The sequence below is a fragment of the Halichoeres trimaculatus genome, unplaced genomic scaffold (assembly GCF_033239565.1).
Source record: "Halichoeres trimaculatus isolate MK-OKI-2021-1 unplaced genomic scaffold, fHalTri1.1 fHalTri1_scaffold_7, whole genome shotgun sequence".
In the NCBI taxonomy this organism is placed as follows: domain Eukaryota; kingdom Metazoa; phylum Chordata; class Actinopteri; order Labriformes; family Labridae; genus Halichoeres; species Halichoeres trimaculatus.
Genome location: NW_027437185.1, coordinates 29,427,463 through 29,445,733, shown reverse-complemented (window position 1 = coordinate 29,445,733; position 18,271 = coordinate 29,427,463). Strand labels below are relative to the sequence as shown.

At 43.9% G+C, this 18,271-nt stretch overlaps 1 protein-coding gene across 8 annotated transcripts in view; it reads right to left on the bottom strand.

Moving 5' to 3' along the window:
• Positions 1-17,911, bottom strand: part of pcdh19 (protocadherin 19) — a 58,938-nt gene extending 41,027 nt beyond the window's left edge. For 2 of the 8 annotated variants that reach the window (XM_074674222.1, XM_074674221.1), the window contains exons 1-2: positions 14,636-17,911; positions 12,047-12,179 (exon numbers count right to left, since the gene is read on the bottom strand). In XM_074674222.1, the coding sequence (XP_074530323.1) occupies positions 12,047-12,179; positions 14,636-16,782 (2,280 nt within the window). In that variant the 5' untranslated portion in view covers positions 16,783-17,911. Of the gene's footprint in view, positions 1-11,833; positions 12,180-14,635 lie in introns of all 8 variants that reach the window. The other 6 variants (XM_074674225.1, XM_074674224.1, XM_074674217.1 and 3 more) reach the window with 5 other exon arrangements.
• Positions 17,912-18,271: the final 360 nt, after the last annotated feature.

Genomic DNA, 18,271 nt, shown 5'->3' with positions numbered 1-18,271 from the left:
TCGACCCGTCCTCACCTCAACTGGATATGCTGCCCGTCTCTGCTCTGTCTCCACTCAAAATGTCTTCCATGCTGTGTACCTGACTCTTCCTGCCAACCAGCTTAGCTGCAGACAAGCTCCTCAGCCAGGGTAAGGCCGCTCTGTCCCCACTGATGCTGCTTCCCACCGCAAAACAAGGCCAAATCTGGGGCTTAGAGGCTGAAATAATCATTACTGGGTAGCGAACAAATAAAAAGTCAGAACACCACTCCCATGTCTGTCCTCCCCCACCACCCTTTGGTATTTTGTCTGCTTTGCTATCACACAAAAACAAAAAGGGGACAAACAGAGGAAAACAAAGCTAAGATTGCATCATACTTTTTTCTGGACCATATAATTGGTAAACCAGAAAAACTGACACATGCAGCAATGAACTCGGAAAGTAGGTTGAATTTTTGGTAAATTCTCTTAATTCAGAGTGAGGTTAGTGCAGAGGAGGCAGTTAAAAAGCTCTGCATTTGAAAAAAAACTGAAAGCAAGGAGAAGGCGGTCTGGATCCTCCATAAAGTTTAAACCTACATCCAACTCTATACATGCTCCTACCTACCAGCTAGTGCAGCAGCACAACAGCAAGTGCTAAATTCTGCTGTAAGCTTAAGGCATAACTTTTCTTGAAATTAATTGGAGAGTTTGCACTTTGCAAAAAAGTGTAAACATTGGATTCAGACATTGAATAGGAAAAAGAGAGCAAGGGAAGCCACATTACCGCTAACTACTAGCTTACAGCTCTGCTAGCCATAAGTTTTCTGAACTCTTGATCTTTTATAGAAACAAACACAAGTTGCTGTTTTTTCTTCTTGTGTCACCTACGTCTACAAGTTATGGAGAAAGTATCTCAAAGGCAACAACACTGAAGTTTACTTTGCAGAAGAGGAAGAAGAAAAAGCACAAATAGTCTCCATCCAACAATAATCAAGTAGTCCTGTGGGAAAAACAACAACCAACTTCTCAAATGCTCACTGGAAGGGGAAGAATAGAAGCAGAACTCAACTGAGCAGCATTAAATTCACTTGTTTAAGGTCAGAATGCATTTGCCTGATAGCAAAGTCAAACAAAGAGACTCAAACATGTCACAGCTCCTGGGGTATTAGTTTAGCCCGGCTGTTAGATCAATCCCATCGTGTAAAGAGGTCACAGTCTTCAGGAAAAGGTGGCTTGGGTTCGATACCAACCCACTCTTTTTTCCATATCCTCGGCTCGTGTCTATCGTGTTTCTTGAATAGAGGTATGAAAGTACAAAGAGAAAACAGTAGATGCTCTCCGCCAACATGTTTACTGACTTAACTGTTACAGATGCGTCAACTTTCTGATGAAACTCTTGTCACTTGAACAAACTAGAGAAGCACTCAGAGAGATTCTCACACAACACTTTAGTCCTACTTTAATGTTATACTCCCTTTCAGCAGACTGTCTGCTACAATTTGGTGTTAGTTGCAGGTTTGTACGATGATTTGTTACCTGACAGTGTTGACAATTATAATGACCCAGTACATATTTCATATTCTGGATCTTAGTATCCAGAATTTTGCCAGGATCTGGATTGTACTTTTACATCTGTCAGAAATTATAGTGACCTTGTCTTGTATTATTTTGCAAAGCAATCCAACCATTTATTGTGAAGTTAAACACATATGGGCCTATCTCTTTAAAAAAAACCTAGATCCAGACGGTGATCCAGATCATCTCCAAAATTTAATCACGTCTTCCTTATTCTATTTTGAAAATTTAATGAAGATCTGTTTGTTAGTTTTTGAGTTATATTGTTCACGGACTAACAGACAAGCTCTCCCAAAAACATAACCAGTGAGTGGAGGTAACAAGTCAACTCTTTGTCCTGATTGTAGGAGCAAAATACATCAAAAAATAAAAACATGATTACAGCAACTTTTATACAGAGTATGAGACTTAAAAAGACGCACAGATGTAGTGTTTATGAATTTCACCCTGTGTGTGTTAGCAGCTATGATATCTGATGATGCATTCAAAGTCGCAGTCTGCTTTGATGTAACATGCTCTGAAGGTAAGAGCATACTCAAACTTGGCTTTACAGTGACCTTCCTGCCGTGTAGTAATCCTCTGTCATCAAAAGTGGACATTAAATGCAATCATCCCTGAACTAAGTGTAGGAAGCTTCCCCACCAGAATCCTTAAAGACTAAACTGGTAGCAGCCTCTGGATTAAAGAACAGGTACAGTGAAGTAATCGCAAACTGAGGAGGTAACTGGGGAAAGAGCGGCTCTCTGAATAGTTTGACAGAGGCCAAGTGCTTTTCATTCATTGACTTGGCTGCCTATGCTGTGGTATGTCAAATAGTGGACGTGAGGGGAAAGTCAAAGCCAGCACTCTATTGTGCTCCACAGCCAGACACTGACTCTACCCTGAATATTGTTTTCTGAAGCCATAAGAGAGCACAAAGAGGCTGCTGAAGCCGTTATCAATTCCCTTGCAAGGCAATCATAACTATTATCATTAGTAGTGTTTTCATCTTCCCAGCTCAGCCCAGAGAACATATCTAATCTATTCCCCCCGGAGCAGTCTTGTCTTTCCAACTTGACCTGGTATCACTCGAGCAAAGAAATGGTTTCCCGCCTCCCAAGAAACCAGATATGGGCGTAAATAACAGGAGCAGGGCTCTTACAGAATAAAAAAACACTAATCCCAGGAAAACAAACCTGAGCGAAACAGGCCCACCTGAATTGTTGTGAGAAGAACTAGATAATCAAAATGCAAAACAGCCTTTGACAGAAAAATGAGCCCGACTTCTAACAACAAATCCCCTACACCTAACATCAGCACATTCTCCTCCTGAACTCTTATTTGTGTGCAGTGTTTGGGTTTTTAATGTAATCACACTGCACACAGCGCCCCATCAATGAGCCGCTCTGATTTATGTCAGCCTGAATCAGACTGACTACTTAGAGCTTTGCAGACATCATGAATGAGAAAAGGTGCCACACATAGAACACATTAGGGGTCCCACCATCTCCTTAGACAGGAGGACAATGGGAAAGGGGAGCAGAGATAAAGGAGGGGGATAACAGGGGGTGAAGGAATGGTTCAAGGGGAGAATGGGAGAAAAGAAAAGAGAGAGGCCCGAGACATTGGCCACACAGGGCAGGGGGAACGCAAGGGCTCTGAGAGGCCTATACTCGGTCATAGCCCATTAGGCTGGCTTGGTGAAAATGCTACAGCTCATTACATGCTCTGCCTCTGTTCTGTGGATGAACAATGCACAATTACGCTACCCTGCTGCTCCTCCAGCCATACTGCTGCATGCCTCGGAGGCGGCCGATATTGCTGCTATAGTGGCTCGCCTGCCAACAGACTGCGCTCATCAAACATCCCATACATGCGCATCCAGGTCTACGTCTGGAAACCAAAGCACTGTATGAATCTGCAGAAATGAAAGGAGGGGCGAAACAGGAAGGGTTGTCCTACTCGATGAACAAACAACACAAAGGTATACGGCAGCGTTTGTGTGTGACACAATGACGTTTGTTCGGCTTTTGTCCGCTCTTTAAAGAGGTAGGCATTTGAAAAGGAAAAGTCTGTTTTTTCAGCTGTATTCAGTTTCCATCTGTGTTGCAATCACTGCTAAGCCATGTGCACTGCCAGCATAAGGGTATAAAAAATTGGGGATCACAAAGTGCAAGCAAAAAGTACTGTGACAATATCTGCAATGCAGTGAATAACTAAGCCAAGGCTTCATCTATCCACCAGCAAATTGGTTCCCTTCAAGTCCTCCTCCTTTTCCTACAATTATGCATGCAGAAGTTGACATTTAATCTGATGGGGGAAATGCTAACTAACATCCTCCTGCTCCCTCTTTGTTTCAGGAAAAAAACAGGACACTTGGAAAGGTCATTCTTCCCTGGTGTCAAAGCTGGCTGCTTGGAAAAGTTTCCATTCACAGCCAGTATTGTTAGTACTCTCTGAATCCCTTCCCCCACGTCCCTGTCATTCAAAAAGCCCAGCATCTGCACTTGCAAGACAAACCCACACACTCCTCTTAACAATTCAGCAACAAGTCTCCTAACCTGCAGTTCAACTAAGAGAAAAAAAAGTCATCTATGAATATTAATTAATACCTTTTCAGTCCAATACTGGGATGAAATTAGTTTCTGGCACATTAAAATCCTATCATCATTAATAGAGAATTGTAATTACTTTTCTCTCACTTCTGATTTGGTGAAAAACATTCATGTTTTGTTGTTCCTCAACAGATCTGAAAGGAAAATAATAATTCCCCAATAGACTGATTATGGCTCCCTTGTTATGCTTATCTGCGAGAGGGGACAAATATATTGAGGAGTCTCAATGCTGTCTCTCAGTGCATGCTAATTTACATCCCACAAATGCTGCTGTTTTAATGTTTTTTCTATGCCAGAGGGACAGAGGTGGGTACAACCCTCTTGACATACAAGTAAATAGCATTCTGAGCTTCCACAGCAAATAGATTCCACTCCTGGCCATAACAAGTCTTAAGGCTTTGTGTTTTTTAAATATGTACGCTGACCTTTTCTATCTTGTATTAAAATAACTACAGGCAAGCACAGGCAGCAAAATCTGCATTAATGAGGGATGGGGTTATTTCTTTATTCTCCTGGAGCCTTCCCTTGTCATAAGTTTTCCTGTGACTTGTTTGCTGTATTTTTTAATAACGCCTAAGTTTTGTCCAACTCTAAAGAAATGTTAATTCTTGGTGCAAACTTTGCAAGATAATGTGTGAAAGGCCTGGAATGATACCTGCAAAGTGCCTTAATAAGTCCATTTCCTCGATGGTACATTCTCACACTCGTACGGCCACTTTGTTGGTACTTGAGTGTCCGAGGAAAGAAATCAGAATGCAGCATATTTTTGTCAGAGGGTTTAATTTGAGAAATAAAAAAACAACGCAGCGGGAAACTCATTTCAATGGGTAATTACGTCCATGCGGCATTGCTTGCAGGGCTTAACAAGGTGCGTAATGATGTCCCTCTTCGCCAGCAATAAACATTATCACTATGTCCATTTCCTTCTCTCCATTTCCCAGTCTCTCATTTACGTGAGGACCCATCAACCTGTACATCTAATGCCATTATCACCCTTTTTGCAGTCGTGTTCACGTCCAGTAAAAATCTTTCAACGTAAACTGTTAGGACAACTCATGCCATTATGTGCACATCTTTTGGTTCAGCTAAAATCCACCCTCTCTGAAGTTTATGGGAGAGTTAATTCTTTCCACATGACGCAGCTTGAAAGACATCCCTGCCTCTTTCTTTGGCTTGTCCTGAACAGAGTCGATTATCTTTAAAGATGCATGAGTGATTAAGTTCAATAGAACCATATGGCTGAACCTTTTTTGAGTAATCCTAAGCTTGTTTGTGTATGTGTAAAAAAAAGTCTCATGCCTTTTAAGTTTGGTGATTTCATTAAGATTTCCAACCATTTGATGATTCTGTCCAGGATTTTCCCATGTAAGAAAAAAAAAATGTGAGAAACTTATACTCAAAACCTTATCTTTTGTTATCCCTCCACGTTCAGAGAAACATTGAAATAATCACATTGTTTGTTCCTTTTCAGGGTAAAAAAACCCATCTTGTACTAACAATAGAAGCGTGGCATTATTGCTTTCTGTAGAGGCTGATATGGTTTGTGCAATAAAACCTCTCCTCATCCTCACACTGCATTTTACAGAGAGAAATAACATGTTTCAGGCAGTAGCAATACAGGTTGAGCAAAATCATTGGCATTCTATAAATAGCTTACTCTGCCCTCCCCTGTTCCTCTCTGTCTCTCCTCGTTTTGCTTGGCCTTAGCATTTCTCTGCACTATTACTCTCTCTGTATGCTCGTGCAGTCACATGCTGTTAAGGACACATACAGTGACATGTGTACATCAGACGCTGTCACTCGTGTGTTTTGACTCTTAAGCTCTTTGGCTGGATGCTCTGATCCTGACGAGAGGGTGGCAACCCGGCGGCCCTGGCTGCTCCTGACTGGCTGCCTGGGGTGGTTATGTCATTTCATTGTACCTCCGCGACATTGGGAATGACATGCAGTGATGGGGTGTTTCGGGTTGGGGTCAGGGCTATAAAAACCCAGCCGAGTGTAAAACTAGCACTGGTTGTGCATGAAGTGAAAAGCATCTTGTTGAGTAATGCCACAAAAAAAAGCCTGCAGCTTCAACAGTTCTGTGTTAAACGTAAAGGGAGGAGCCAGCTGAGGAACGCAATAAGAGGCCGCCGAGTACATCACTGTCACACTGGTAATTTATTTCTGACAGACTGGGCTTTATTTCACCTTATAAACACTGACACATGAAAAGCAGAGCATTTCTGAAGCCTGTGCCTTACAAATAACCTCTCTAAATAATTAACAGGTTCATCTGCCACTCAATCAGTGCACGGCTGAAGCTTTTGGAGATGAAACGATTCCCACTCAAACCCTCTTTTGAAAGGAGGAGACTTTAAAGAATGCAACATACACCTCCCACTCCTCCAGCACATCAAAAATAAATACAAAAAGAGACGGCTTTTAAGATCCCGCAGTTATGTATCCCTTCTGCTACGGCACAGTATCCGTGTATCTGCTGTTACTTTTTATTATGATTGACAAACTGTTTTGGGGTGAGAGGGTTTTGTTTTATTAGAGAATGTGGCATTTTTTTCCCATGGAGCTTTGCAATACAGCCCCAGCTTCTTTTTTTCTATCCCTTTTAGCTTCTTACACTGAGGGCTTCATCTCACAACATGATACACATCCTGATACAGAGCTCTGATTCAATACGCTGCAATTAGGGCTATCAGTGTAACATGTTAACTGCAATGAGTCTAAGAACTGAGCCTATTTTTTAACACCTTGTGCCATGTGTTCCCAATCCATGCAATAGCAAAGCCACAAAAATAGCTGTTATTGAAACCACCTTTCAGACAAACAGTTGGTACAGATTTGGGATAAAAGTAGCAAATTGTATAAAATATGTTAGCCAGAGTGGAATCTGTGGTTTGCCAAAAACACCACAATTTTCACACCATTTTGGAAAAAGTTCTCACTATGCAACAGATTAGTCGACCTGAAATACAATTTCCCACAATGCACATTCTTCTTCTGTCTATCCATGTCTGAAGTCAAAAGTAATATTCACTTTATATCAAACAGAATCAAACGAGCCAAGCATACAGGTGCAGCTGATCGACCCCATCACAAAAGTCAACAGGAGTATTTCTCAGTGATCAAACCGTCTCAGACCTCATTTAACAAGAATTGCTTTATCTTTTAGATTAGGACTTAGAAATAGTCTCGAGATGAAAAATACAGCCATTTTAAACATGACTAGAAAATACAAATGTGGATGTTTACCCTGTTTTAAAACAAAAACACTGACTTGTGACTGTTGTTGAACCAGTTTTGCTGAAACAAACATCCCTTGTTCCCTTTTCTTTACTCCCAAATGGCATTAAAAACAGAAAACAAAGGTGACACCCAATCTGCAAAACTAAAATCAGTCAGAGAGCTCTTATGTTTAAACTTCAAAAACCAACTGGATTCTCCTGCCGCAGTGAAGCCTGGGAGCTGAGGAGCTGAGAGGAGACACAGTTTTACTTCCACTTTCACCATGCATGCTGTCCTCTTCTAATTACACTTCCAACCAATGTTAGCTGCTTTCCGTCAATTTCGAGTTCTTCAATTTCTCTAAAAGAGGTTAAATGTTTCTGCCGGAGGTGGGATGAAAATAGAGCTTGAATTGCTACTCAAAACCTGAACTATGTCTTGCCTCAAAGAAGACCTTCAGACTGTTAATACATATTTTACAGCTGAATTGAAAAGCAGTTAGATCAGGGGAAGATAGCAATTATTTCATGAGCTCTGAAACTGTCTACACTGAAGAAAACAGAGAGTAGTATAAATCTTTAGGTGTTTGATTTCCCAGAGACAACCACTGAGAAATCGTGTTCACATCTGAAACAACAGAGAGCAACGAACTGCTTGAGAACAACAGCACGAAGCTCTTAAAATGCAGAATCCCAACAAGGTCTAATTATTGCAAATGTTGATCCGCTCTGCTCAGCTCTCCTTCTCTGAGATCCCTGAGTTGGTCATAATGATGTAAATGCTAATGTCACTGCCCATATTTCAAACAAATGTGACACTCCAGAAGAAAAGATGTTTGTGTGTGTGTGTATTCATGAGTATACGTGTGGGAGGAGATTGGCACTTTCAACAGATGTGTAGTATGCGCTGACAGCATGACATCTACTTTGCATGCTCAATATGACACGTCTGAATGCTCCTATGCATATTGTCCTGATGGGAAGTGATAGCGAGGGATGTGCAGCCTTGATGGAGCCACTCCCTGTTGTCTCTGCTGCATCAATATCAAAAACATCTTCTTTACTAACAGGCGGGGACTGCTGCACAGAGGCATCTCGTCAGATGTTTTGTTTCCAGTTTCATTTTCTCATTTAGGTGCCTTTGAGAGACTGGAGAAGCGAACACAAACTGCATTTATTCCTCTTTTGTCGAGGCTGAATCATAACACTTCTGCATACAATGAACGCAGTTCCTTGAGACGACAATGCAGGAAGCATCTGGAGGAGAACCGCATCAATTATCAATCACTTGTGAATGTTTGCATCATGTTGAGCACACTTCTAACCCATTTTTCATCTGTTTATCACCTTTTTCTCACTCATTTATTATCTGTCTCAAAGCAGAATCGTCAGTTTCCTACCTGAAAAGACCGATCGATAGAGTCAGATCACTTATTTTGCTGCTCTGCTCATTATCTGGAATCACAGGTGTGCAAAGCCCTAGCACACATTACAAATTCAAAAACACATTCTAGCCAAAGGCCATTCCTTTACTGTATAATTGTCTACCCCCCCACCAAGTGATTCGCTATAATTAAGCCATGGAAGACAGCTCTATTCTCCTGTGAGCGTTCATATTAGCGCTAGCACGGGCAGGTCTAACAAACATCTCACAGCTGATGCTTTTCAAAACAATGGACAGCCATGTTCACAGAGGTATATGCTGCTGCACAGTCTCACAAGGGAGGGAACAATATACACAATGCACTAGCAGGTATGAGGCCTTTGGGGAGACCTGTCACTGTTATCTTGGCCGAGTCTGCTGTGTTTTTTGCTGTGTGTGTGTGTGTGTGTGTGTGTGTGTGGAGCAGGAAAAGCTCAACTCCAGCTGACATAAGCGGGATGTTTCACCGGCCCACATAAACTAACAACGCAGGAGAAGCTCTGCATCGATCAAAGAGACGCGGGCACATATCCACATTAGCTCCATTAGCAATCTGCTAATCTAACCTCCAATCCTCACTCCGGCTCCTGTGATCATAATAATCTACATGTTAGCCAGATAAACAAACACAGAGGCATCATTGTGCCTCTTTATAGAAAACAAAAAGCTCTTCTGCCAAATAAATGAATCATGGATAATTATGAGGTTGCCCTCAGGATGAGGACATTTTTTTAGGGGGGGACAAAAGCAGCCTCGGTAATCACAGCAGAGCAGCCACTCATGTGTCCTTGCCAGTCAATGAGATATGGGTTGAGGACTTGTGGAGTCAAGTGTTTTCAAGCCCGAGCTTGCTCATCGTAACGAAGCAATTATCAGTTGTTGCACTGCTGTTTGTTTGCGCTATAAATGGCATTGTAATTACACTGAAAACACTGCTCATTTAAGAGCAACATTTGTATATACTGTCTGTAAAGCTACAACAATGCCACAATGAGGAGACACAACTGTTGCTTGAGTTTTCAATCACAAAGCTATTCTCTATTCTCCGTCCAGGGCAAATGTGCAAAGAAAACCAGGGTCAAAGAGATGTTTGTCAACATCATGTGCAAGGCGGGGAGCGGTGGAAGCTGCATGCTAAGCAGGTCTGGCCTCTATCAAAGCCAATCAACTGCCTCTAAGAAGATGAGAGAACGTAGTCGGGGGCTCAGACACCTGGCGCTGAGACTCATTCACCCTCGCTGCCTCACTTCATCCCCCTACTTATCTCTCTATCTGCCCCCTCACACACAGCTCCTAGCTTTGCATATGGAATCATCAAAATCAATCTTCGACCCCATTTGTCTCCCTCTCCACTTTTTCATTAGCTGAAACAAATAAAGGCTCTCCTAATCCTGCGGCAAATGGGCTTTTATTGGATGTTTAAGCCACAGAGACAGGATGCTGCTGGAGCTTTTCACAGCCAAGGTTGATTTCTTTGTGCAGGCCCCACCACTTTATTTTCTCCCCCTCTCCTCTCCTCTCTTTCTCTCTAGCAGGGAAAAAGGGTGGTGTTGACCTGCGCTGCGCTACCTACCAGCAAATACAATCACAGCATATGGGTCACTGCATGTGCCCGCTGAATCCCCCCACCTCTGCCTCTCCACTGACCGGATAACACCACAGGACAACAGCCCACCCCTCTCCTCATTCTTTCCACCTGTGTTATTCACGCACACACTCAGTCAGAACTGCCTCAGACAGGCTCAGTAAATCAGCACGCCTGTAAGTAGGTCTCATTGACCCCTCAGGATCCATCGGTGCCTGGATCTCTCTAGATCACACAGTCAATACATCAATATCCATCTTGTGTTTCTTGTTTTAAGACCCCCACTCCCAACCCTGCACCCCCACCTCCTTCTCACTGAATGTCAAACGGAGATTGGAGTCATCAATTACAAGCTTGTGTGTGTGTGTGTGTGGAGCTGGAGCTTATTTGCTGCTGTCTATAGGAGTGAGCACAAACACTCACACTGATGCACATTTTTTGTGCATGCACACAAACATAAATGCCCTCGTCTCCCACGGGAGCAGGGAGAAGTGAAAGGAAGGAGAGAGGTTGCCCAAACAATCCGATAGAGCAGTTCATACATACTGAAATCTATAAACTAAAGATCAGCTGGGTCTGCATACACTCCGTCAGCCTGCTTACATGTCACAGCTTCAATGCTCTGCTGGAGCTGTGCATGGTATGTCGGGGAAATTCAATGGCTGCCTGTGCAGAGCAGCCTTTCGCTAACACTGCAGCCAAGTGGACAACACAACTGAAAAAGCATTTAAGCAATGATTATTCTTTTTTGCTAGCACCTGGAATGACTGCTGTGTGCTGGAGCTGATTAGCCAGGTCAATATATCTGGCAGGTGCTCAGACTCCTGTGCTCTTTTTTTTTCTTCTCCTGCAGTAGCTCAGCACACACAAATAAAAGAGGGAAAAAGTAAACAACTGGTGTGAGAAAGGCCAAATAATCCACTTTGTCAGGCCTCCAAATTCTGCTTGGCAAAGCGCTCCGTCCAAGTCACGGGTCAGTGTCGGCGTCACAGTCTCAGCCCTTTAAAATGCCTCGAAAGATTCTGCTCAGATGGACTGACACCACGTCACACATGCCATTTCAAATAGCTCCGCTTTCTGTCAATAACAGAGATTCATGGTGACTCTAACCGGTGGCTCAGTGGAATAGAAAATATCTCCAAAGACCTTGTTCCTTCCTCAGGAAGCAGCAAGATTAAAAAAATACAAACTTTTGGTAGGGAGACAATGATTGTTGATATTTTGATAACTTTAACTCAATTTCAGGATTTATTGTCCCTGTTTCATCATAATTGACTACAGTATCAGAACAGTGCTTTGAATGGTGAATCTAAAAAATATCAGTATCCATGTCAGAAAGCAAAAATACGCTGCTTTGTCCTTTTTTGGGGTCTTAAACTTCACATTTTGTTTGGGGAATCATTTTCAAATCTCTCTAATACCCCGATCAGACCAGCCAAGGATTCAGGGTAGAGCACAGCAAATTGTATCTCACCTCTGGCAGCGGCATGCCGTTGATGATGAGGTCTGGCTGCTGGTGGCCCTGCCCAGTGAATGGGTGCTGATAGCCATGGTTGGGGGCGGCATTGCGTGAGTTCTGGTTCTCCACGTTGAGGAAGGTGCTCTCGGAGCGCCTGCAGCCCAGCGGCAGGCTCTGCTGGTGGTAGTCGAAGTAGTTGAGCGGGGAGGTGAGAGACGAGCAACTCACCACATTCATCTTGTCCGTCTCCTCGACGTCCCGCGGCACCAGGCGGATGTCGTTCTTGCTCAGCTTCTTCTTCTTGCTGGACTTCTTCTGGTTGCCGTATGAGTACTCCGCCACCCTGCGTAAGTAGAAGAAACTGAACAGACTCAATAAAGCAGTGTTCTGCCTTCCCCATCCCCTGTCCACACGGTCGAAAAGCTCGCCCGCCATGCCAGCTAGGCCCACTGTTCGACCATGGGGGCTAGACTCATTGCTTGTGTCCGGGGGTAGGACTGCACACTGGAGTGCCTCCCCACACCCGGTCTGCAATTGAGCCCTCATCCCTTGTTTTGTTTGCATTTGCATGCTCAACAATCGACATGTCACAAACAGGCAGACAAAATGCAAACATGCCAGAACCACAAAAGCAAAGAAGCAAAGAAGAGCACACAGCTTTTGAGCAACACTACCGGTATATGCAATCACATTCAAAGCACACAGCCCACACTAATTCCATTTTTTCTTTCATAATCATGCTCCTCAGTAGCAAGACGAAGTGCAGGAGAACTGCAGATTCAGATTCATTTAGCGGCTCTCGGTGGCTGCTGCAAACTTGAGCTGAGTATTTTGACTTTAATAAGAGCAAATGAGCAACACAGCCATGTTCTATCAAAGGAAACTCCGACTGAGGGAAATATTCATTCTTCGCACAGCCTTGCAGTTTTCCACCATGGAACAGCTGCTCTCTACTATACAGTGAAGACTACAAACTTCATTAGACATATTTCATAGAATTTGGGATGTGTTTAACATCTGCATTGCTTCAAACTCTGGAAGAGGCCATTTTGAACCTTAAGGCTTGGAATAAATCATTTAGCGTCCTCAAAAGCCTGCAACAGAACCATCATTATCCCTGAAATTGTGATATCTGGAATGTGTCTGTTTCTCCCTCTTGTATTGTCTTGAACGTCTGCTGCACCAGCCCCCACTGGCCTCTGTTCCTCACTAAAAGGCAGCTCTAATCCTCAGTCGCTTTTCAAATCACACAGTTTAGAAGCGCCAGTGTACTTTGTCTTTTTCATTTTTCTTTTAGATTGCATCTTGAAAACAGCTCCCTCCCCCATTTCCCTCCCAACACCTCCTGATTTAGAGGAGGGAAAACGAGGAGCTGCGAGAAAACACTCCATCTCTTTTTCATTTATCATTTTAACATGTAGTGTCTCCACTCTCAGCCCAAATTGAAATCTTGGAGGGGAAATCTTCAGAGTCAGACCGACTGACACAGGACAAGCAATAAATTGGAGATAACCGCTCCTCAAATTCGAGGTGGCGACTGAGGAGCAGAGCACATCAGAGCTGATTAAAGCTCCCAGTAGAGACAGAGGCTCACACAGGCAGACGAAAGACTCGGAGCAGTTTGGAAGTCAGGGTTTTGTTGTTCTCCTCTAGGAACATGTGAGAGCGACTGAAAATAGGTTATAGCATGGAGAACTTTGTGATCTCGATGTGAACGAACCGGCTGTCTTTTAGCTTCTTGGTGTTAATATGATGCAGAAAACTTTGGTTGTCTGGTTTACAAAATAACGTGCTTCATCTTGAGACACCAGAGAGAGGTTTTATATCCTCATGTTAAAAAAGCTGAAATGTTGGTGATAAAATTTTCAAAATGTATTCAATTTAAAAAAAGGTGTTTAGAATATTTTCCAAGGCTCTATGTCTGAAATACAGCCTGTGTTACCTTCAAATTAACAAAATTATGTTTGGAGCAAAATATGATTATAGCTGCAGGTTAAATTCTCAAATCCAATCTATATGTAAATTCATGGTGGTAATGTGGCGCAGGGAAATCAAAGCCAGAGCTGATGATCTGATTGATGAACAAAACAGAGTGTTCAATATGCAAGGTCCAAAAAATAATAACCTCCTTCTCTCTGGGATAGTGGATAAGAAGCTGTTGGTGACTTTTTAAATTATGTGATTTTGACTCAACTAAACTACTTTTTTTGATGATGTAGTTTTCTGCTTTCATCTGGCTGTACTGTTTTATTTCTTGGTGCATGACAAAGCAAAGGAAAGTGAGGATGACAGAGAGGGCTGTCCATAATCACACCAGATTAGGGCTGATAACAGCCAATCAGCCACGGTTCACGTTAAATAATAAATGCCTGGGACTGCTATTGAACCAGTGGGACGTTAATTGTCCAGAAGCACAGCCGCAAATTGAACATGACAGTTGAACAGTCACATTTATGAGTCAATTGGTTACAATTGGTGGATTAAATCAATCAATCACGTTGTTCTTAAGGCGGAACAGTGTGCGTGTGTGTGTCGGGAGGAGGAGGGGGGTCCTCAGCGGAATGTGTCTGATATAAAGCAGACCCCTTCACTTTCAGCTCCCTCTCCCTCTCTGTCTGTGTGTGTCTGTGTGTGTGTGTGTGGATAGGAAAGAGGCAGAAATCTGCAGTCCTCACAGTAGGGCCTCTACATGCTGCATGACAAAAGCAAAGCACTGACAACTCGCAGTTTTAGGCACGATGGCGGGAACACACACGGGAGCACACACGCTTACACACACTCACGCACCCACACCCACACATGAGATTGAGTCAGTACCTGCAGTTGTACGTCCGGATCTCCTTGTTATCCCTCTTGCACTTTACCGCCACAAAAATCATGGTGACGAACAGGATGGCTGCGATAGAGCCCAGAGCGATGATGAAGATGAGGGACAGGTTGACAGGTCCTATAGGCTCCTGCGCGTTCAGATCCGGGGACAGGTACACCACAATGTAGGCCGAGGCGGAAAGGGAGGGTTTGCCATGATCCCGCGCAACTACCGTGATCTCGTACGTAGATTTTGCGTTTTCTCCAAACATCCGGGTGGAGCGCACCTCTCCGTTCACCTGATCGATCTCGAAGAAAGCCCTGTCCCCCTCAGAGATGGTGTAGGTCAGCCTTCCGTTCTCCCCCTCGTCATAGTCGTCTGCTTTCACCTGTGTCACCATGTATCCAACCCCTGCGTTTCTAGGAATGGACACTTCTGCTGTGCCATTAACCAGGGGAGGGTTTGTCATAACAGGTGTGTTGTCGTTCACATCCAGGACAACAATACGCACAGTGGCGTTGCTGGATAAAGAGGGGTTACCATTGTCTCTAGCCAAAACTTTGAAATCAAAAGTCCTGGTGTATTCATGATCAAATGATCTCATGGAGTAAATGCGGCCTGATGGGTTTATACTGACATATGTGTTTACATCCATGTGTTTAATCTCACCAGGGACTATAGAGTAGGAAACTGTGCCATTCATGCCTAGATCCGGGTCTTCTGCTGACACAGCCAGCAGACAGGAGCCAGGGAGGTTGTTCTCCATCACCATCTCTTGATAGTGCGGTTTGAGGAAGTGGGGAGGGTTGTCATTTTCATCTGTGACTTTGACAACCAGAGATTTGGTGGCGCGTAAAGGAGGGATGCCACTGTCCTCCGCTTGGATAGTCAGGTTGTACGTGTCCTTTTGCTCCCTGTCCAGCCTGCCATCAACAAGTATGGTGGAGAAGCTCTCATACTCTTGCAGTCTGAACGGCACGTTGCCCTGCAGCCTGCACTGCACTTTACCGTTTGCCCCAGAATCCTTATCTGACACTCTCACCAGCGCGATGACATACCCGCGCTGCGCGTTCTCGCTAACTTCCACCATCTCCGTGTTCAGGGAGAGTAAACTGATGACAGGTGGGTTATCGTTCGTGTCCATCACGTTCACAGTGACTTTGCAATGAGCTGGGATAGAGTTAGGACCTAAATCTTTAGCCTGGACGTCGATCTCATAGATCTGCGTTGTTTCATAATCCAAAACCCCGTTCACGGTGATGATTCCGGTTCTGGGGTCAATTTTAAACGCGTCCCTCGTCTTCTCGGTGACGTAACTGTGGAAGGAGTACACAACCTCTCCATTAGTGCCCTCGTCAGGATCCGTTGCGTTTAAATCTATGACTAAAGTATTTATGGGGGAATTCTCCATTACGTTGACTGTATACACCGTCTCGTCAAAAACAGGGTTGTTGTCATTTGAATCTATCACCTTGATATTTAACTGGACCGCGCCTATCTTAGGAGGGTCTCCTCCATCTTCTGCACTGATTTCATATGTATAGTGGGACTGTGTCTCCCTGTCTAATGATTTTTGCACGACAAGCTCTGCTATTTTGGACCCATCCCCTCTGGTCTTTATTTCCAGTCCGAAAAGCTCATTTGGGGTGATGGAATATGATTGCACTCCAAAGATCCCCGAGTCCGGATCGCTTGCCCCCTCTAGGGGAAACCTGGTACCAGGGGAGGCGTTCTCAGAAATCTCAATATCAATGTGGCTCGTTGGGAATCTGGGTGCGTTATCGTTCAAATCCTCAATCTCAACTTTGATGACACAGATCTCCATAGAGTTTGACATCACTTCTAGGGAAATAATGCACTTGGGGTTCTGTCTGCAAACTACGTCCCGATCTATTTTCATTTGGGTTGTAAGAATTCCGGCTGGACTCAGTTCCACCCATCGCGGCTCGGAATTGGAAATAACCCTTAAGTACGGGGGCTGCGGTGCAATCTGAAATCCCTGCTTTAGCGCGTCCTTTGTCACATTCCCAATCACAGAGCCGGGCTTCATCTCCTCGTTTATTCCATACTTCAGGTTGATGACAGCCTCAGCCCCGACCCAGAAGAGGAGGAACACGCCAATTAGTTGTATTAATTCCATCTCCTTGCTTTGCATTGAACCTGTTGAGTTTTTCTAATGAAAACCTTGGTTATTACGCACAAAAATGCACGTCAGAGAAAAGAGGAAAATGGTTCCAAATGACTCATTTCATTAAAGTGTCCGGTAAAAAAGTGTTTGGGTGACGAATTAGTCTCGTATTGTGCAAATTAAATCATGGTGAGAAAGCTAGAATTGTACAAGTGCCTCAGCCTATTTGACTCTTCTCAGGCGCAGCACATCCTCCGGTCTGCTGCAGCGGACAGAACAGATATGTGAAAACATGCTGAATCTTCTCACAACAGTGATTTAGCCGTGTAAATCCGTGCAGCTCTTATCAAGCAGCAAAAACATGATGAACTGTCCATATTCAAGTGAGCAAAGGGGAGAACGAACGCTCGCACTGCATGGACACAAAACGAGAATTCCTGGGAGCAGCAAAAGTCCACAAAAATAAAAATGAAAAAAAGGAAAGAAAAAGAAATCTTCCGTGCAGAAGTGATCGGGCTCAAAAGTCCGTGTCAGATTCTCCTCCTTGGTGCAAAAAAATTAAGTCGCATTCTGCTTGAAAACACTCCGTGTGACACAGTACACGTTGTGATAATATTTCCTCTTGGACCGGTGATATGGTGCTCTAAAACTGCACACCTGATGAAAAAAGGGGTACAAGAAGAATCTGCAGTCACAAAATTATTCAACAGCTTAAGTCCGGGTATCTTTGCCTAAAGAACAAGGGTGCAATTGAAGGAATGTGTCATCACATCACCAGAGTCCCGATTACCTTTTTTATTATTTCCAGCAGATTTAGTCTCTCGTCCTTTCCGACAGTCTTCAAGCTTTTACTTACTTATTAATTTCCTCGTATCTCACTTGAAAAAGGCAGTGCGTATCCCGACAATTAGTCCATGCAACACACACACTCCGGTGAAAATGTAGCCAAAAGCCAGTGGCAGAAAAAAAGATGAGAGAGTCTAGAGCATGTCGCCTATAACACGCATTTCGGGATGCAGCAAAGTAGAAGCACAGACGCCTATATCCAGCCTGGTGGAGGCAGAAAAAAGAAATCACTCGTTGCCAGTAGGCTGTCTATAGTTGACTCCAACAAGCGCTCCTCTCGCTTCACTGGTGCACACTGGCGGACGCACAGCTCCGAGCTGAGCGCTCAGTCTCAGGACCCGCAATCCCCTCAACCAATCAGGGGTTACACAGGAGGGCTGGAGCTGCTGGTGGGAGGGGCAAAGTACAGGCGACGAAACACGGCCAACTACCTGTTCTCGTGCAGATGGGCGACTCAACGGCAATTTCAAAGAACAAGTCTTAACACTAAGATGTGTATTAGATGATTGTTCTCTAAAATGTCCGGGGACGCGTGAGGGTCTTTGAGAAAGGGAAGAGATGCTGCAGAAAACAGGACTACAGACTGATTTTCCTCTGCAGAGGTAGAAGAGATGAGAGGGATAACTGCACACATTTCTCCTTCTTGTTTTCTTCACTGCTGCTGTACTCT